Raw genomic sequence first — 21,701 nt, 5'->3', positions numbered from 1 at the left:
AGCATCATTAATCAAAATACCACACTTAAATTGTCTTCATATGAATACACACTCCAAACAGAAGGAGAACTACAGAACAGACTTTCTTATTGAATCATGACTTAATACTATAAATTACATTATCTCGATGTTTTGGGGTATTATTTTTTTAGTTTCTCAATATTAATTTATTGAATAAGTTTACATGGCTCTGTATATATTGTAGTCATCTTAAAAACCATGGCTGTATTTTCTACAGTAAGTGCAGAAAACATGCTTTCACTCAATAAATAACATTGCCACAAAATTTCTCAGGTTGTTTTTTTTTTTGGCCTTTAATATGAAACTTGAGAAACAAAAAGGAAAAAGTAGTTAAAACCTTAAAGGACTTAACACGTTTTGCAGTGCATCTTCACCTGCATTTTATTTTAATAGTAGATCTCACTAGACTGAACCATGATTTACTGCTTTAAACATTTGTCCCACAACACAAAATAAATCCTTCAGAGATTTCACAGCATTTTTTTTTGAAGGCTTGAAATCTGAAAGTCATTTTTTCCTGCACAGAAAAAAAAAAAATCTTAGTAACTGCAAAAGAGATAGACACTATCTTTCACATACCTGAACAAGTCTATACAGAAATCAATACTCCTGGGAGAAAAAATGGTATCTACAATTATTTGCAGTTGAACATCTTATCTCCCATTAACTTGGGCTCCACCACCAGGATAGCAAAATTATTCTGCCTAATCCATTGCAGTCAAAGCTACTTAGGCTCATTTTTGTCCCTCTCTCTCTCTGTTGATTTAAGGTACCTGCTAAGTTTCATTAAAGTACCTCCTCTGATCACCCCTATGATCTCTCCTACTTCACCTTATTGACTAAAATACACAGTTGTTCGACCTAATCACCTCCATATTTCCAGGATTAAACATTTTTATTTGTCATTTTACAGACCCTATTGCACCTTTCAATGGATCAGCCTTCTAACTATACGGACAAAACAAAAACACAAAGTAGAAAAAGACAGAAAAGTAATACAGAAATGGGACACGCATGAAGAATAGGTATCTAAATAGAGTCCCAAATCATGAATATGCATGATAGGGAATAAACACAAGAACAACAAAGATGGGCAAAGAGCTTTGAGAACAATAAAACAAAACAAAACCAAAAAAATCAACTTTTCAGACAGTACAGGGCTTATCATCTGAGCAACACTGATCAAAGTCTCAAGCAAGTCATCTCATGCAACATCATCTCCACAGTCCCATGCAAAGTCTAAAAATCCAATTTCTTTTACTTAAGCATACCTCAATTAAACTACATGTACTTAGTATCAATACTTCAAATAACGACAAAAGATAGAGAAGCCTTTCAACAGGGAATCGTTCTCCTTAACAACTTGTGCTCAATACTAAGTTGTTTACCGTCTCAACTTTCAGCCATAACAAACAGGAAGACACATGAGGAAAACTATCATGATAAAAGTCTGGATTGATTCTTTGAGCATTCACTTAACATGAAACAATTAAGCTAACAGAACAATAAATCATAAATTGAAAAATGAGGGAAAGGAAAAATTCAAAAAAAGGAATAAGACTCTAGATTTCAGGACAGTTACGTGTTGGTGAATGGTGAACCATGAAAAGGGTAAAGGAAATCAAGCTATGGAGAACTCAAAGGACTGCCAGTCATTGGAAACAAGCTTGAACACTTAGTCATACTGCAAAAGTAAGGTGCTGAGTCAGACAGAAGGAAAAATGTTGTGGGACAGACCAGCTGAAACTGCCACTGAGTGACAGAAAAGGATACGCTTGCTAGGAAGATGATTCTAGGAGGCTAAATAATATGAAAGAATGTGATACAAGATGATAAATCAGACAACATGGGACCATGGGGACTGCAGACATGTGTACATGTTAATAATAAAACATTTTAAATATTAAACAATGCCTTGAATTATTAAAATAAAAACAACAGAGTTTATTCTTGTGATAAAGTAATAACTATGCCCACATTCCAGAAAGTTCACAGATGAAACTGGAAAATCAGAAGAATTTAAGCTGGAAGGAAATGCTAGAGGTCTTCTTGCCCAGCCCACTGCTCAAAACAGGGCCAACTTTGACGGTGGTTTAGGTTTTTCACTGCCTACACTCAAGTTTTGAAGATGTCCAAAGATGGAGATCCCACATTCTCCCTGGGCAACAGGTTCCAGTGTTATGACTGCCCTCATGATTGGAAAAATGGAATTTTTAATTAGGAAAGTTCTCCATTCATGCAACATGTTCATTGACTCTTACCCTTACGCTGGGCACTTCTGGGAAGAGTCTGGCTCCGTTTTCACTGCCCTTTCCCATTTTGAAACTGAAATTCAGTATCAATTCAAAGACAGACCTTTATCATGCTAACAGTAAAAAGAAGTATTCACACTGCTGCAATTAATTTGCTCAGGGAATGGATGGAGTGCACACCAATGCAAACAACTGTATTACGAGTTCTTAAGTGTAAGCACTCATAAGAAATCTCCTCATTAAGAAATTATCCAAACTACATTTCCACATTTTTTAAATATATAATTAAATCATTACTTACACGATACAAATCAGACTACAAATCAAAATTTTCTTACATAAATTAATTCTTGTATAGAGCCCTTTCCGATGCACAGCTTTACAATACTTTTTCTATTCACTCCTAGCAATTTGGAACACTTCTGTGAGGGTTAGAAGTTAAACAGCATTAGCTTCCAAGAATGAATTTTATTATGCTATAAGCACAATCTTTGGGCTTGTTCATTTCCCATGGAAAAACACTTCATTATATGTGGCATATTATCAGTAATTTAGGTCAAATTGTTAGACTAGCCACTGCAGCAGACCAATCAATAAAAGAAAACAAACAAAAATCTTGAGCAAACAAATATACAGTGATTCACTTAGCCTAACAGAACACTGGGCTCTAAAAGACAAGATTTATTATTTAAAGCAGTATTAAAGCTAAAAATATTTAATGTAACAGACAACACTGGATTACAACTGAGTGGAAATTAAGTTGGTTTGGTAGTTAGAGGACTTTTAACCTTTAAACATGTAATAATTAAAAAAATAAAATCTTGTTAGTTGGCATAAAGAAGAGAAAAAAACACTATTTACTTTGTTTCAGGACACACTACAAGCAGTCCATAAAATTAATATCATACAGTCAACTGAATTAGTAGAAGTTAGAATTATTTAGAAGGATCAAGGCTTGGGCTTGATCCTTCTAACATTACATGCTTCTCTAGTATTTTAGCCTTTTTTATTTCCCTCCCAATCATTTTAGCTTGCAGTGTTTTCAAATAACATACATCTTTGGGAACAGCAGACCTATGAGCTGAAGCTTCTATTAAAAAACAAAGCTTCTCAGAACTAACTATTTTAATTCCTCTGATTTTTAAAAATGTGGTTGAAATGAGAAACTGAAAAGCTATGATGAATGCAGATTTTTAAATTACAGTAGTAAGTACACTCTAATTATTAGGGTTTTGGATATAATTATTACTTGAAAACCAGTATATGTAAATTATGTAGCATGAGTTCTAGTCAATGCAGAATTGATTTACGGGTCAGTAAGAGTAACGCATTTAAACACTCTGGGTGGCAGAGATTTTCATTTCAATACCTCATCACCACCAAATACGAGAAAATTGACAGTACTGCACTGTTAAACTGAGGTTATACTGGCTTAAATTATTTTTTAAAACTATGTGATTTAGAGAAAACCATATTTCAAATTTCAAATGAGAATTTTTTCAGAAAAATAATGGAAAGGCGAGATTCAGAAACATACATACCATGTTTTCTACTCGGAGCTCAAAAGGCATAGGGTTGTAGACCATCAACTGAACTTCACACACATCTCCCTGGACCCACTGGAAGTCTACATGAAATTATTACAAAATTAATGCAAGAATTACCTAATCACAGTCTTATAAAAAAGTAGCATCATCTGAGCTGTCAGGTTGCTGTATTACCTTTATGTTCTAAATTAACATCTCTATAACGTTCACAGCCCAAGTTCTATTCAAGTGCATTGTGGGACACAAGCTATAAATCACAGGGAAAACAAGGAGTTAAAGGACTGGCAGCATTCATTAACACAGTAATAGTGCTTCAGAGACCCAGCGTCCCAACATTACATTGGCAAAACTAACTCAGGCATCAATTCAAAACAGTACTTAAAACACATCCTTCATGTTAAACACTTAAAGGTTTACATACTTGGAGTTAGGTACAGAGCACACATTGCCTTGGATAATTAAGGCTCAAATAAAAAGCAACCAGATAAGGAATGAACACAACAGGAAGAAGGAAATTAAGAGTAATGGAAACAAGCCTTCATATAGACACAGCTGATGATACGGAGTAAATAAAAGATCATTCTAAATTAAGAAGGAAACAAATGCTCACCGGCAAGATGCCACCTTAGTTTACTCCCACTAATTTCTGGGGGGAAACATTAAGCAGTTTGGGAGATGCTGTGAGAGGGGAAGATGGCACTAGAATCTACAGATATAGATTTTTCTGATATTCACAAAACGGAGACTTAAGCAATAATGCAATTATTTAGTAACTTGTGAAAATACTTAGGAAAGACAATGAACAAAAATAGGTCGGGTAATAAGCTGTACTTTCAGTTTATATCTTGCTACAAAGTGAGAGAGAGACTTTAAAGACACTTCACCCTGCCAAATTTAAAATTTGGGTTTGTTTTTTTTTTTTAATTTAAGGAGAAAAGTTTATGGAAGTGAGGTCAGCAGCAGAAATGCAAGTTCTGAGGAACTGTTCAGTGCAGAAGGATTATTTTACATCAGTACTTTTCAGTCCACAAGATCCTGTCTACCTTCCAAATTTCTCACAGTTAACCACATGCACCCGACTCTCAGATGTAAAACTGAATGTGACAAGATTCTCCATACAAGTTGAGGACCTGCAGTCCAAATAAACAAAAGTTGGTTTAACTGTATTTGTTAAATAAATCATGACCATAAGCTAATCTATAACATACATGGATTAACTTTTACTAGTTTAGTCAATCTTACTATACATTACTAACACTTTTTAATAAGCTATTAGAAAGTGTCCGATAATAAAAGGATTATTAAAATTAAGACTGTAATTAACAGTTGAAGCCATCTGTACTCTAATTGTACATCCGCAATCATTTACTATCTGATCCCATTTTGCAAGCAATATTAGAGAGCTTAAGGGAGACGCACTTAATGCAAATGTTTAACTCCAGTTAATGCCAGTGGAACTCAAAAACATACGTTCAGAGATATTAACAGGTTATGTTACTATGAAACCTGAAAAGCAAAACTGTGGCTTCAAACTGTTCGAAAGCACAATTGCATGAGATGTTCTGTAAATTTCTCTTTATTTAATTGCTTATGAGGTTCCCCAATGTCTTACGTATTCTGCAGGCCCCAAAAGCATCAGTTCCTCCTGTGAAGAGCTACTGTACAGAGCTTCAAAGGTATATAAGCACTGAAGGCCCATTATGGTCAACTGTATCAACGAAGGCACTTGTAGTAGGCAAAGTAGGCACCTCAACCCATCTAAACTAGAGTGATTTCCACACCACAAGAACTACCGCAAGATTGGAATGCCTTTTCTGAATATGCTTTCAATGCAACCACGTAAAAAGTGATTCTAAAAAAGTCAAGTTTACAGAAAAACATGTTGGAAACTCTTTATTTCCTCTAAGTATCTCTAAATAAAGGCAAACCATTAATTTCATGCTTTAACCTTTACTTTCTCCCAAAAAGAAAGGATTTTAGGCTCATTTCTTAATTTTTACAGATTTGATCCCACCCTTGGTGTAGAGCACTCCCTGAACTACTTTCTTACTCTAGTACTGAAACCGCGGGAAGCCCACGCTGGCGGCAGCGCAAGCAGGTGGCAGGCGCTGCGTGCCGAGAGCAGTGCGGGGCTTGCGAGGCCCCCGCCGGGTGCCTGAGGGGCTCCGCGCCCACCGCACCCGTGGGCTGTGTGCGCGGCGGGCCCGGCCGGCGGGTCTCACGGCGGGAGAGCGGCCGGCCAGAGCGGGGCGGTGCCGCTGCCCCGCGGCCAGGTCGAGGCGCGGGAAGCCGCCTCGCGCCGGCCCCGGGCAGCGCCGGCCGCCAGGAGCGCCGCCAGCGGCGCCTGCGGGGAGCGGCGCCGGCAGCTCCCGCGGCAACGGCTGCGCCCTCTGCCGCCGCTCGCGCTGCTTCTCCTCGGGCTTAGGCTGCTGCCCCGACGCTCAGCCCAGCCGCTGGTGCTCTGCAATCCTACCCAGCGGCGTGAGGTCTCCAGCGAATGGGAAGGGCTGATCGGGCAGCGCGCCGAGGCTGGCGGAAGCGTGGCGGTAGAGCCCGGGCCAGGGCTGTGCTCTGCAGCAGGCGGGACGCGGCTGCCTTGCCAGGCAAGCCCGGGGCGAGCGGAGGCGGCCACCCGGCCAGAGCTGGCCGTCAGAGCGGCTGCTGGACAGGCGGGGGGCCGCAAAGGCTGCAGCCCTGCCTGCTGGGTGGAGGAGGGTGGAAGCTCCACCTGGGCAAGGTGTGCTCTGGGGGGGTCACTCGGGCAGGGGGTGGAGGAGCTGCAGGAGGAAGTTAGCAGGTGACGCTGTGTAAGGGAGGGTGAACAGTGTTACTTGCGACTTTGCAAGAAGTAGTAGGGCCCTGTGGCACTGACCTGCAAGGAGCACCGGACAAAGGGCTTCAACAGCAAACAGACAACGCCTTGGAGCAGGAGGCACCATGGTCTCTTATGACGCCTAGGATCACGCTGTCACTTCACTCCCTTTCCTTTTATGTACCAACCAGCAACAGATACGAAACCTCGGCAGCGGCCGGGACCCATGAACAAAATTCACAGGGAGAAGCCGCACCAGCAGCACATAGTGAAAGCTGCAGAAGGACACGGCGAGTGCTAGTAATGTGTGACTGTGGAGAGGCACCGAGGCACCCATCTGCTGGCGGGGTGCACAGTCAAGGGAGGTCTGCTGCTTGCCAGCAGCTGAGATCTGGGATGTCACAGAGAGGCAAGTGCCACAGCTAGGTAAAAGCACAGACTACTGTCACCTACTTCTTTTTCCATGTAGGCCCCGATGACATGGTAAAGCAAAGCCTGGGCAAGATCAAGCAAGACTTCAGAGCCCTGGGGGCACAAGTACAGGTTACAGGTGCCCAAGTGATCTGCTTTGGCCAGACAGCTATAGGGAACATACATCTCGTTCCCTCAGGAAAACATGACTGGACCCTACCACCACCAGAAAAACATTCCCACTTCTAAAGATCTCACTAGCTGCCTCTGGTTTGCTTTCCAGAAGATCTAACTGCTCCACGTAGAAGACACCAAGGCAATGCTACAGAATTGCATCCTTGGGGGGAAAAGCTTTTGAAAGGAAAGGTAAAACCAGGTTATATGAGCCTAGGTAAAGAGCTGTATTTATATCATCTAATAGAGGTTTAGTTGCCATATTTACTAATGGAACTATATTATACATCCTTGCTCCGTTAGACCATCAACACTTTAAAACAAAAAACACTTTGTGTCAAAAATCAGTAGGTTTATTTCTTATGACTGCCATACTATTAAAGCAACTTAACTAGCGTATAATTATCCCATTTATTGTTTCCAATCAGAAAAGCTTATCAAGCTGAAAGCCGAAAACATTTTCTCAAGACTTTCTAAAGGATTTTGTTTCCCTTTGGTTTGTCAGCAGTACTTCATTTTCTTTGCTGCAACAATAATTTAACCAAAATATGGCTTACGTATTTCCATGTAAGAAAAACACAGTTCATTTGTTATTGTCATTGTTTATAATTAAATACATGTCATTAAAATATTCCCATTAGTTTCAACATTTATTAAATTCCTCAGCTTCTTGCAAAGGATGTATCAGGTTTTGTTTTGTACATTCTTTTGTTTGTGAAACTTTGAATGAAACATTAGAGGCTTTTAAAAATGAACGCACTCTGTATATACTTCAAAAGACATGCTTCACAGGATCACAAGCAGTTCAGACATCTCCTTAGGCTAAAGAAAAACCTAAAAGGAGAAACTGCCCTGTGTAATATAAAACTCCTGTGGTACACACAGCACATAAACAAATACTAACTTGAACTGTTTTGAAAAATGCAGGTTCCTTTTGTATCCATCAAGGAACGAGAACACTGCATAATACAACACTTTGACAAAATTACCAAAAAGGTTTTATTTAAATGAAAAAAAAAAACATAACAAGGTGTACCTAAGAGATTAAATGTTGAAAATTTAATTGGGAATCAATTTTTTAACAAGAGAAACCACATAAGCCATTTTCCAAGGAAATATTTCTTCAACAAGAAAACACTTTAAGATGAGCAACAAAAGGAGAGCTAAGGAGAAGCTCCATCCTTTATTGGATGTGGGGGGAAATACAATGAGAAAGGCTGAAGAAAAGGCTGAGGTACTCAATGCCGCCTTTGCCTCAGTCCTTAATAGTAAGACCAGTTATTCTCAGGGTAGCCGGCCCCCTGGGCTGGACGACAGGCACAGGGAGCAGAATGAAGCCCCCATGATCCCGGGGGAAATGGTTAGCGACCTGCTACAGCACCGAGACACACACAGGTCTATGGGGCCGGATGGGACCCACCCAAGGGTACTAAGGGACCTGGTGGAAGTGCTCACCAAGCCCCTTTCAATCATTTACCAGCAGCCCTGGCTAACCTGGGAGGTCCCAGTTGACTGGACGTTAGCAAATGTGACATCTGTCTACCAGAAGGGCTGGAAGGAGGATCTGGGGAAGTACAGGCCTGTCAGCCTGAACTCTGTGCTGGGGAAGGTGATGGAGCAGATCATCCTGAGTGCCATCACACGGCAAATACAGGACAACCAGGGGATACAGGCCCAGTCAGCCTGCCTTTAGGCAGGTCCTGCTTGACCAACCTGATCTCCTTCTGTGACCAGGTGACCTGCTTAGTGGATGAGGGAAAGGTTGTGGATGTTATCTACCTGCGTAAAGCTTTTGGCACCGTTTCCTACAGCATCTTCCTGGAGAAACTGGCTGCTCATGGCTTGGACAGGGATACTCTTTGGTGGGTAAAAAACTGGCTGGGTGGCTGGGCCCAAAGAGTTGTGGTGAATGGAGTTAAATCTAGTTGACAGCCGGTCACAAGTGGTGTTCCCCAGGACTCAGTATCTTGACCAGTTCTGTTTAATATCTTTACCAATGATCCGGATGAGGGTATTGAGTGCACCCTCAGTAAGTCTGCAGATGACACCGATTTGGGCAGCAGTGCTGATCTGCTGGAGGGCAGGAAGGCTCTGCAGAGGGATCTGGACAGGCTGGATCAATGGGCTGAGGCCAACTGTATGAGATTCAACACAGCCAAGTGCCAGGTCCTGCACTTGGGTCACAACCACCCCATGCAACGCTACAGGCTTGGGGAGGAGTGGCTGGAGAGCAGCCCGGCGGAAAGGGACCTGGGGGTGCTGGTTGACAGCCAGCTGAACATGAGCCAGCAGTGTGCCCAGGTGGCCAAGAAGGCCAACAGCATCCTGGCCTATATCAGAAAGAGTGTGGCCAGCAGGAGTAGGGCAGTGATTGTGCCCCTGTACTCAGCACTGGTGAGGCCGCACCTCAAATCCTGTGTTCAGTTTTGGGGCCCCTCATGATAAGAAGGACATTGAGGTGCTGGAGTGTCTCCTAAGAGGGGCAGTGAAGCTGGAGAAGGGTCTGCATGAGGAGTGGCTGAAGGAACTGTGGATGCTTAGTCTAGAGGAAAGGAGGCTGAGGGGAGACCTTATTGATGTCTCCAACTACCTGGAAGGAGGTTGTAGTGATGTGGGTGTCGGTCTCTTCTCCCAAGGAACCAGTACTAGGACAAGAGGAAACAGCGTCAAGCTCCACCAGCGGAGGTTTAGATTGAGTGTTAGAAAAAATGTCTTCCCTGAAAGCGTTGTCAAACTCTGTAACAGGCTGCCCAGGGAAGTGCTTGAGTCACCATTCCTGGAGGTATTTAAAAGATGTGTAGATGTGGCGCTTAGGAACATGGTTTAGTGGTGGACTTGGCAGTGCTAGGTTAATGGTTGGACTTGACGATCTTAAAGGTCTTTTCCAACCTTAATGATTCTATGTTCCCACAAATCTACATTTTTAAAATTTCTTATCCTTTGTCTGTTGAAATCAAAGTAGTACTGCAGCAAAGTAGCACTAAACCATGTCCCTCCAAACTGCCACGTAATAATCTAATAACACTTATTATAAGTGTTCAAAAAACGTGTGGATGTGGCGCTTCAGGACATGGTTTAGGGGACATGGTGGCGCTGGACTAATGGTTGGACTTGATGATCTTGAAGGTCCTTTCCAACCTAGTGATTCTGTGTGATTCTGTCTGTGTGAATCTCTACCTCTGGGTATTTCTTAATTTCTCATGTTTCAACTATATTGAAAATACACATCATCATAAAACAAATTAGAAAATATGCATGATCTTCTCAAGGGTTATCATCTCAACCATAATTGAGTCCACAGCACAGGCAGCTTAAAGTCCAACATCGAACCTAGAAGACTGTGTGGAAAAACCCTGCAGCCCCACATGTTAGAGTGAACAAACCATACAGAGAGATTCGCCAAGTACTGGCTCTGCAGGCGAGGCATAATCTGGCCTGAATCTTGAAGAAGCCAAGTGATTGCTACACTGCTGGAGGAAGTTAATTTTGTAAGTAGATGAAAGAGAACTGTCAGAAGGGTAAAAAAGGAGAGAGCCAAGAAAGGAGGAGTCCCAGAGAGCAATGCAATATATTAGAATAGAAATACACTACCACTAATAGGAGAAACAGAGAATACGGGAATCGGAAAGCATTTCCATCTCTCATATACATTTGTGCTTGAAAGAGGTAGGGAGCAGGGGACAGAAAATAAAGTTCAGGTGCTGAGGAGTGCACATGCTTGTCCTACTCAAAAGTTTCTGCTCTAACTTCATAGAATCATAGAATCTTTGGGCGGAAGGGACCTTTTAAGGTCATCTAGTCCAACCCCCTGCAACGAGCAGGGACATCTTCAACTAGCTCAGGTTGCTCAGAGCCCCGTCCAACCTGACCTGGAATGTTGACAGGCATGGGGCATCTATCACTTTTCTGGGCAACCCGCTCCAGTGTTTCAGCACTCTCACTGTGAAAAATTTCTTCCTTAGATCTAGTTTAAATCTCCTCGCTTTTAAGTTAAAACCATTACCCCTCCTTGTCCTATTGCAACAGGCCCTGCTAAAAACTCCATCCCCATCTTTCTTAGAAGCCCCCTTTATTACTGGAAAGCTGCAAGAAGGTCTCCCCGGAGCCTTCTCTTCTCCAGCCTGAACAACCCCAACTCTCTCAGCCTGTCCTCTTAGCACATCCTCTGATCATTTCTGTGGCCTCCTCTGGCCCCGCTCCAACAGGTCCATGTCTTTCCTGTGCTGAGGGCTCCAGAGCTGGACGCAGCACTGCAGGGGGGTCTCCCCAGAGCAGAGGGGCAGAATCCCCTCCGTCGACCTGCTGGCCACGCTGCTTTGGATGCAGCCCAGGAGACTGTTGGCCTGGGCTGCGACCGCACGTTGCCAGCTCACGTCCAGCTTTTCATCCACCAGGACCCCCAAGGTCTTCTTGGCAGGGCTGTTCTCGATGCCTTCATCCCTCAGCCTGTACTGATACTGGAGGTTGCCCCAACGCAGGTTCAGGAACTTCCTGAACTACCTCTCTTAAAAATTAGTTGGAGCTACTACTGACAATGACCTGCTAAATGTTTAGTATTTTACAATTCAAAGCATGATACAAAAAGTCTGACAAACCTTGATAAAATTTCAAAGTACTGTTTTTCTACTTTTTCTTTTTTTTTGTGTGATTACATAGTACTAAAATCAGTGACATAAGGAGCCAAGTTAAGGTAGACAACATTCTGAAAATTTCTGTGTTGAAGTTTTTATAATCAGTTCTACTCCATAGTCACACAAGTCCTTTTTGTGCTGACACTAATGCTTATGTTAAAAATTATCATGCATGTGATATGCACAAAAGTAACAAAAAGGACTACTGATATTTGTAACTTAATCCAGGATTTGAAACAAGCATTGTAATCCATTTCCAACGGCACAATTACTGCACCGAAGGGCTTTGTAATAAATGAAATAATCCTCTAGCAGAAAATGACTATAGTATTCTAAACATTGTTTATAAGGCTTTTTTTACTTTTGCTGAACTGCCTTTAAGAAAAACTGACTAATCAGACAGTTAATCATTTTGTGCTCAAGTTAAATAGTAATACGGTATCAACGTATTTCCCTCTGGAAAGAGATAAACTGAAAACCAATTTTAAAATCCCAGTAGTCTAACACTAATAACCATAAATAAATAAATAAATAGATAGATAGATAGATAAATCTATGGTTGATGAACTAGCATGGTCCAGTTTCCTATGGATTTGCATCTTTTGTCCAAGAAACTGCAGCCCATTCATCCTAATTTCTTCATGTGCGTGATGATACCCTTATTAGAAAAGGGGAAGCCCCAGCAGTGCATCTAGGTCAGGGCACCACACATCATAACTGGCTAAGCTGGCTGCTGCTGAACAGAATGTGTCTGAACTAAGTTTTCCCTGATTTCTCTTTTGTTTGAGAAGGAAATAAAACTATTTTATCTCCTCTGAAAATCAATTTTATCATTTAGGAGACTTCATTGCTCTTCTGAATTTGAACCTATCCTACAGAGAACAAAGCTTTGCTCATTCAGAACTTCAGGCTAAAAAGCTGATTATTTCAAATACAAGAAAGAAATGTTCAGGTTTGCTTTCCCTGACCAAGAAAGATATTCTAATTTAACAAAACAGTAGAAAACACTGCAAAATATTCTTACCTATTTTCTTATTTCGTTCTTCCCCACGACTGTGTGCAATAATTGGAGAATATATGAAGGGGCTTTTGGTTGACACATTCTGACCAAGCAGACTTTTCATTTTGTGAGGTCGGAGACTGGTTGGGAGGTTCAAGAGCTTCACAGACCTGTTGAGTAAAAATAATTTTACAGATGGTTGTGTTAAAAATGAACTGATAAATACTAAACGACACTCTGAGTTGGTACTGATTAAAATAGCTGAAATGGAAAACGTGAAGTAAACACCTACAGTACAAAAGAAAGTAATACTAACCCAAGGAAACTAAAGGCAAAGTTTCAGAAAGCTCTCAGAAAACAAATATCAAAGGAAAAACATCTTCTGTAGAAACCAGCAAAACCAAAACTAGCAGGATCTGTGATTCGAATTCCAGCTATTAATTTCCAAGTTAAGTGCAGACTGAAGAACAGATACACCACAAGTCCGGTGCAGAAAGCAACCAAAGATTTAACTTAAACCCAAACTAGGAGGCGAACAAAATTTCATTGGACAATTTAATACAAATAAAGAACTTCTCCAAGGTGAATAAAACAGATGTTAAAACAGTTAAAATGAACAGTTACTTCTAGAAGGAAGGAAGCATCACAGAAGTTTGAGTAGGTTTGTTGAATGACCAGAAGGCAATTACAAATAGACAGAAAATGAGTATTTATTAGACTATACCCCTGTTAGACCCAAATCCCTATAATACCATGCAGGCAAATCACTGGCCTTGCAGTGCTGATGGGAAATTAAAGACTAAATACTCGGCATAAGAACAAGCAATAAATTAGTGGACATTCAGCATAAGTAGCAGCATTACAAAAGCCTGTAAAACTCCTAGTTACTTAGTGAGGAAGGAGTGAGGAAAGGAAAAACAAAAGGTGAATAAAGGCACCATTCAGTATCATAGCTATTTTGCTCTGTCTACTAAGCTTATTTGAGTGCTTAAAGGATTTAAGTGCTTTTAATTAAGAATGTCAACAAGAGACAAGAATTTCCCCTTTATAATCACTCATGGATTAAATCTCCAACTTTTTGAAATTTGTTTTTCAAGTTTAAAAAAATTCCTACACAAGAAAACTACAAGTTTTGCTAATTGCTAGAGACATCACACCACACTGAGTTTGACAAGCAAGAACTAAATAAAATGCTCACAAAACTTTCCAGTAGTAAATTTTTACAAGATACTTAAAGGCAATAGGATGTACCAAGACATGAACAACAGAGTCTAGCTAAAACCCTAGGAGACTTCTGAAACCAGTTAAGACGACAAGCGCAAGAATGCCAGAAAACCCCAACTTATTCCAAGATTAACCCCCTCTTTTCCCACATCCACCTCCCACAGTAAAACTTATCTCACTGGAATCCTTTGATAATGCCATAATAAACCAAAGAGATTATAAATGTTACAGTACATGATTAGGTTGTCGTATGTTTTATGAAGTTCTTCAAGTACTATGACTGGAGCACTGCGAGCACTGCCTTGCTCAGCTGTAAAGGTCAGAGAAAAAACTTAAAATCAAGTGTCTTCACTTTAAAAAGCAGGTAAGTATTCTTTCACAGGTTAAAACAGTTTTGCATCATTTACGGGATATAACTGAAGTCATGCACTTTCCAAAATTACAGCTTTATACTTAATTTCAAAACAATAAACTATCGAGAACATGAAAATAATGTAAGTCCTCATCACATTAAAGAACAGTTGTATCAATATCCCACTAATAAAAAGTACATACATACAAGAAAACAATTTGTTTTAGAAATTACCCAAATCATTCAAGATAATATGCTACTGCTGAAAAATAATGGAGCTGTAAGTGTAACGCTACACAGATGTGTTATCTCTGTGATATAAAACACCTGATAAGAAGTTACTAGATAACACTAGAAGTATTTTGGAACAAGAAATAAACCACATCTATATATTATCTGTTGGTGATACTTAGCATCAGCATTGCAATCAAACGTTAAATAACAGACGATGAGTCTGAGGAATAAAGAGAAACTATGACAGATGCATGAATATTTCATATTTTGAAACCATTTCTGATACGATTTTAGAATGCAACTTCAAGCAAAACATGTGAATGATTTCTCCTTGAGGAAACAAACATTAAATTTGATAAAGTGCTAATAAAAAGGAATTTTATTTTATTTTATATAAAGAAAGAAGTGCTTTGTCTCATCCATCATTATTATATAAATACTGCTGGATAATCTGTTTTATCTTAATGCATGACTGTGGAATGAATGTTCTTCAACCACATATTAGACAGCTTATGCCCTCATAGGTCATACATACAGCACAGCAAATTTAATTCCTTTGTGTGAAAAGCTTCAGTAACGTACATTTTCTAGCCCCTGGCCCAACCCAACTGAATTCAAATGAGTAACAATTAGGAATTACAAAATAATTTCACTAGCTACCCAAAAGATCACAATCTTGTATTTGGAGAAAGTTGTTAATTAAAAACAACCTTGCTTAGAGGGAAAATAATTTTTAAAAACCCTACACTAAATAAACAGAGGGAAGGAAAAAAATGGCAGCAAGTAAATATAATGTAGTAAGAAAAGTATATAAGGACAAGTAAAAGACATCAGCAGTGAAAAGAAAGAAAATTCTTTTAAGTATGTTAGTGAGAAAAGTAGTTTTAAGACAAAAAATGGGAATACTGCATCTATTAAAATAGAAAGACAATAAATTATTGTATTTTTTATTAAAGAAAATACTAGATGATTATTTTATAGTATGCAACAATGGAATACTTTCCAATCCAAGATGCTTTTAATTTCCAAAGCTTCATCAAAAGAAATAAAAATTCATCAGGGAGCTTTCCAGATTGCACTACAGTTTTTGAAATGTCAAAAAAAAAAAAAAAAAAAATCCCAAAATTCCAAAGACTAAAGGAAAAACATAAAAAGATTACAATATTTAAAGCAATTCAATAATAGACCAAGCATCTAGTTAAAACATATGATACATACAAAAAAAAGAAATACTATAAAAAATACCGTACTTAAATAAAGGACAGCTAGACATTGAATACTAATTAACATGAGTAATGGAATATAAAGATTTTGCCAAGCCAAATTTTTTCTATTGCTTTGTAGGTATGGGGGAGAAAAAGGTAATGGTGCAACCATGTTCCAATTTCACTGTGGCATTTCGATGTTCGACAGCATTTTGATTAAGAAATCTGCATCCAAAATACGCACTTCACATTAAATGGATTAAAAACTAGCAGACCATGAAATGCCAACAGTAAACAGAAGCCATCACCATCAGTAAATCTGTATGTTTCTAGAGGGCTCTAGCATGGATTGAATCATAAGCTTAGGTTATTCAACATTGATCAAAACTACATTTTCACACATTTATAAATTATGTCTCAAAAAATTAGAATCATAGAATAGTTTGGGTTGGAAGGGACCTTTAAAGGTCATCTAGTCCAACCCCCCTGTGATGAGCAGGGACATCTTCAACTAGATCAGGTTGCTTAGAGCCCCATCCAACCTGACCTTGAATGTGTCCAGGGATGGGGCATCTACCACCTCTCAGGGCAACCTGGTCCACTGGTGTTACACTGGAACTAATTAATGAGCATGATTTAGCTCAAAGAGCTCTGCAGTCCTGCAGCATGGCTGTTTTCCATCTACCTTGACAGTTCTACAATACACTAGGTTTGCTGTGCAGGTGTAACTGGAGGCTTTATATGTAGACACAACTAGTATTTTGTTGGATTACAGATTTTTATCTCTATGGTTTTTATAGAACTTTCAAAAGACAAGAAGTGTGGAGGAGGAGAGGAGCACAAACAGCAATTCTTAATTGTTAAATATTGGTGTTGGGTTCCTCACCCTATGGCAAAACAGCAGCAACTTATTTTCAACGCTCCAAGCGCATCAAGGTCAGCGCAAAGCTGATAGCGTAAATGAAGCACCTGGATGGTGAGTAATTTCTTAAAGCTAGGCCTAGGAATAACAAGTAAATATAACGTGCTTGTTCCTTTCTGTCAGCATACACAACATTTTAAGTGAGGCAGAGGCTTAGCCATCAAAGTCTTGGTAATCTGTTGCCAAAGTTTTGACTGGCCTCTATATGCACGACTCCTGTAAAAAAGGATTCAAACTGGCATTTCCTGTATTCTCCAGACTTGAATTTTCTTCAATATTCAGCATGGAGAAGAAAGCGGTGTGGAATACATCCAGTACAATCAACCTCCTCCATGGTTTAAAAGCTAAGCAAAAAGCAAAAACCTGAGACTAATTCAGGCTTTAACACTTCACAGCTAAACACAATGCTGCTTTTTTAGCACGAGTTAAGGTCAGACTCATGAGGGAACTTCAGCATCATGTTTCTGCAGCTGACAGCCAAGGCAGACAGATACCATACACAATCAGATTAAGGAATGTAGTTTTGGTTTTATACCGTGTAATACTAAGACTATTCCTAGAACAGAGATCTGCAAGAGGCACTAAATGGCTGACAGCACTTTTGCTCTCAAAAGAAAGTATTTTGCCTTAAAAATGTTTTCATGGAAGCTTTTGCTCTAACTTCTCTCTACAATCACGTAACTGAAGTACTAGAAAGGACTATACAAGTTTGCTTAATTAATTTCAATTTTTTTAATACTATTTAATTTTTCTTTCTAAAAAAAGTCTAGGTTAAAATTTGCATTAAGTTTGTGGTCTAAAAACTTTCAGAAGAAATACAGGCCTCCTTCATGTATTTAGCTGGGAACCTGCCTTCAGAATGTACTTACCAGATCTAAGACAGACACCGTTACCTGAACTTGTCATTGGACATCTTTAAGGTCAATGGAAAATGAGTTAATACAGTCGACATACTCCAGTAATTCAACTCATCCTAAAGCAGATATCTAAATTAGGTTACAGAAACCTGGAAGTGACTACCTATGTGTCTTGACTGCAAATATGGTCTAGGACAATCAAATATGACTAGTTTAGCTCTATACATAGATTTTTTTTGTAAAATTAAATCAACCCCAAAGTCAGCTGATAATAAGTTATTCAACTAACTTTCCCACTGTAATATGTAGCTTTGGTTCTAACAGTTAAGGTTTTGGCATCATATGTCCATTTTGCATGTTTTCCAACAAAGAAGTTGATACCAGCTGCAACTCCAAAGTATGCACTGCACCACTGAACAGGCAACACAAAGCAGGTATCTGCAAAGATATCCAAGGCATTTTGTCAGCACTAACTGAATCCACTGATGGGACAATGCTGGAAGATCTCAGGGAAGATGCATTTTTCCCCCATGAGTACACATTAAAAGTGGGGTGACCCAGGTGGGTAGCCAGTGCACAGCTTTGTACGTGGTCCAACACAAAACAGTGTTTCCAGGACACCACCGGTGTGTTGTGGCCTGGTGTGACCGTTCTGATTCCGCGTACAATTCCATCTGACTGCACAGCCATATGCTCCAGTTAAACCTGCACCTTAAGCAAGCACCTCCCACACAATAAATTGTTAAGTGTGAACAGACCTATCATTAAATGCACTACAAATAGTTATATAAGGTCTCTTTCTTCAGTAAACGTGAAGGAAAAAATATTGAAGAAGTTAGAGAGAACATAGTAAAACTATTTCGAGAATGAAAAAAGGTCATAGAGTAAAACATTCATTTTCATTTTAGAGACTAAAAGTAATCTGAAAATAAATACAATTTTCACTCTTTGGTTATACATTTTATTATCTCTTTATGATACCAGAACTCTTGCTTCATGAAATGTTTGATGACATCCCACTAAGAACTCTTTTCCATAACTTCTACCGTATTTTTTCTGAACAGCAATTTTTTTTCTTTCAAAAAGCCACTTCTTGACAAAGATCTTTTAGCTGTTTCTTTTATTATTGATGCCCAATCACTGTTTTCTCTCTCTCTCTCTCTCTGACTCTAATACTCCATGCTAGGCTCTAATCTAAACATGCAGTTATTCATTGGACTGAGTGCATGATGTGGCCTGGGACACAGGCACAAAAAGGAACACAGATGTAGAATAGGCTGGTGAAGGTGCCACCTTGAAAATGCAGCATCTGGAAGGGTAAAGCTATAAAAGGCATCAGTTCCAGCTGAGTTCCAAGCTCCACAGATGGAGACAGCATCCAACTCGTGGACCTTCAGTATGAGCAGGTATCTTACTTAAATATCATCTGCAATTACAAAATACTTTTCTTTGATTGTATCAGAAACTCTTGAATGACAGTTTAAAAAAAAAAAACCAAACACAAAACAACTCTCTCCCCCTGAAATTAAGACCATAGAAAGTATTTTCTGCTCAAAGGCTCTGTTTTTGCCTACGAACTTCTCAAAACAATTTGACATTTTTTGACATTTTGACATTTTTCCATGTTATTGTGAATAACTTATGTGAACTGAGAAGACTACATCCTTCCAGTATCCTTTAAAATTTGACAGCGAGTGTGGAAAAGTTAAAGGTTGTATTTTGGAGTCTCACCTCACAATAGGCAATTTGGTGAACGGAACAGGAGGTAACTTCAAACCATCTGGAAGAGTGATGAATTCCATTGTACCCGGGCATTTTGCTGTGTAGCTTTCCAAGCTCTGTGTTACATCTTTCTTTTCTAGAAAATGCATTTGTTAAAAATAAAATTAAAAACCAATTTCAAACTTACATGTAACAGAAGTTTAAGATGAAGTTATAACCTAAATTTTTTCTTAGTTCTTCTTGTATTTATGCAAAATAACTCTAATAGAATACCAGCTAATGCTTGCATGCAGTGCTTGGAGTTATGCTCTAGAAGCCTTAATAGATGGATCAAATATAATTAAATGACCTTAAACAAGACAGTTTTCTGAACTTTTCAGAATCTTTGATTGAAATCAGAATTTGATTGAAATCAGAATCAGAAGTGTCAGTTTATACCTGCTTTTTGTTAATTTTTTCATTGTCAAGATAAAAACTTCTACAATTTATCTAGTAAATTACATATCCAACAAAATTTGCCTCAAGCATGTCTGGGTTATTAATAATAGCATTGTTATGTGAACAAGCCCTGTTCAGAAACATTACCTGAAACAATACAAGGCAAAGAGAAAAAAATTACTTTTGATGTTACCTTGTGTTAAAACTACCTAATTCTTAAAATAAATGTACTATACTATGCTACTAAATCATACCAACTGGTAAGAAAATTTTTCTTTGGTTTTGATTAAAAATACAAGAACATTCAAGCAAATATACGTTATTTGGGTTATCTTCAATAACATACAACAAATGCTTATGAATTTTATCTCACAATTGTTTTCAACAATGTATACAATTGTGACTCCAGAAAAAAATGTCTATTTGCAAATATACGGCCTGAACACAAAACTTTATTTCTCTGATTAAATGGGAGTCTGCAAACAGAAATAAGTCTGAGAGTATGTGTTTAAAGGAGGGAATGACATAGCTGAGAAGTCATAGACCTTTATTGTTTTAAAGTACAGGGAACATTCCTCCATATATATGCTACCAATAAAAATAATCGTTCAATAACCAAACCATTTCTAGAAAATACTTCGGAGACCACAATACTCAACGATAAAACAAAATAGAAAAGGGAAGGGTGATAGCAAATACTACTTTCCAAAAAATCTGCTTAGACAAGTGTATTGGCTTTATGCAGCAAGGTTTTGGTAGTGAGGGGTGCTGTAGGGGTGGCCTTTGTGAGAAGAGACCTGGAGTAGCTCCATGTCAGAGAGGGGCAGGTCCAGCCGAAATGGACCCACCGCTGCCCAAAGCTGGGCCCATCAGCTATGCTGGTGGCACCTCTGTGACAACATATTTAAGGAAGGGTAAAAAATGCTGTGTAGCAGCTGCGAGAGGGAGGAGTGAGAAAAATGCGAGAGAAACATACCCTGTAAACCATGCCACTGCCCAAAACACCATCTTGGGTCTTGAAAGGTGCAAACATCCACTGATATTTGTGCTGCCCACATCAGTCCAGCTTAGTTTGTAAACTTCTAAGGCCATGAGTACATACTCTTTTCAAAGCAAATATTGATTGTAATCGCCTTCACTATGAAGTCAATGCCACATAACTGACAAATTGCTTTGCTTGTGTCTATGTTTCACTGAACTGCCTCTTGAGTCACTCACCACATTTTAGCTGGGTATAGGAAATATTCCAAAATGTACATTATTAGACATATACGTACATTCAGATCAGCGTAGCGCAACCAGGAGTTGTACTTGTTCAAGACTGACTATTTTCATAAAAATTTCAGGCTACAGCATTCGGGTTGTTATTAGCCATGTTATACGAGCAAGGGCACATAGTACACGTAGAATCTACTGAGATGGAAAGCATCACAGCTACCAAGAATGATGAAGACAACAGCATGCACTTAATTCTGCTTGAAACCAGAGGTCTGTCATTCTGAAGAATCGTCTTTCTTTTCCTAGTGCGAAACACCGTCAATTATTGTACTCAAAGAACACACGCTGTCACTTGCAAAAAGAATTTGTTTATGGATTTGAGTCGCATTTTTATTTCACAGCAAAAGCTCAGCATGCTTTCTGCAAAGACAAGGCTAAACCAAGATGTTTTTCTATGCTGATATTATATGAAATGCAGTTCATAACATGCTGCTGCCAAGCCAGCAGCTCTATTACTTTTATTTAACACTGCATCTCAACCAAGATGCTAAAGGAATCTACGTCAATAGGACAGATCAGGAAGCATTCATGATGCAAAAGAGCAAGAGCTGCATGATCTTGCCCAAGAGCCACTTCTGAAAGCAAATGTTGGAGCCTTTCTCCCTTAACTGAGCACCTCTG

General features: G+C 39.3%; 1 protein-coding gene across 1 annotated transcript in view; it reads right to left on the bottom strand.

The window, feature by feature from the left end:
- The window catches only part of TRAPPC9 (trafficking protein particle complex subunit 9), a gene marked incomplete at both ends in the record, with an annotated part of 523,602 nt that overhangs the window by 450,132 nt on the left and 51,769 nt on the right, over positions 1–21,701 (bottom strand). Inside the window, 3 exons of the mRNA XM_081996827.1 lie at positions 3,815–3,900; positions 12,873–13,018; positions 19,374–19,500. Of these exons, the coding sequence (XP_081852953.1) occupies positions 3,815–3,900; positions 12,873–13,018; positions 19,374–19,500 (359 nt within the window). The remainder of the gene's footprint in view (positions 1–3,814; positions 3,901–12,872; positions 13,019–19,373; positions 19,501–21,701) is intronic.

Source organism: Phaethon aethereus (assembly GCF_964289735.1).
Source record: "Phaethon aethereus genome assembly, chromosome: 2".
Lineage (NCBI taxonomy): Eukaryota > Metazoa > Chordata > Aves > Phaethontiformes > Phaethontidae > Phaethon > Phaethon aethereus.
Note: the sequence above shows the minus strand (reverse complement) of the source record. Positions and strands in the feature narration are given on the sequence as shown.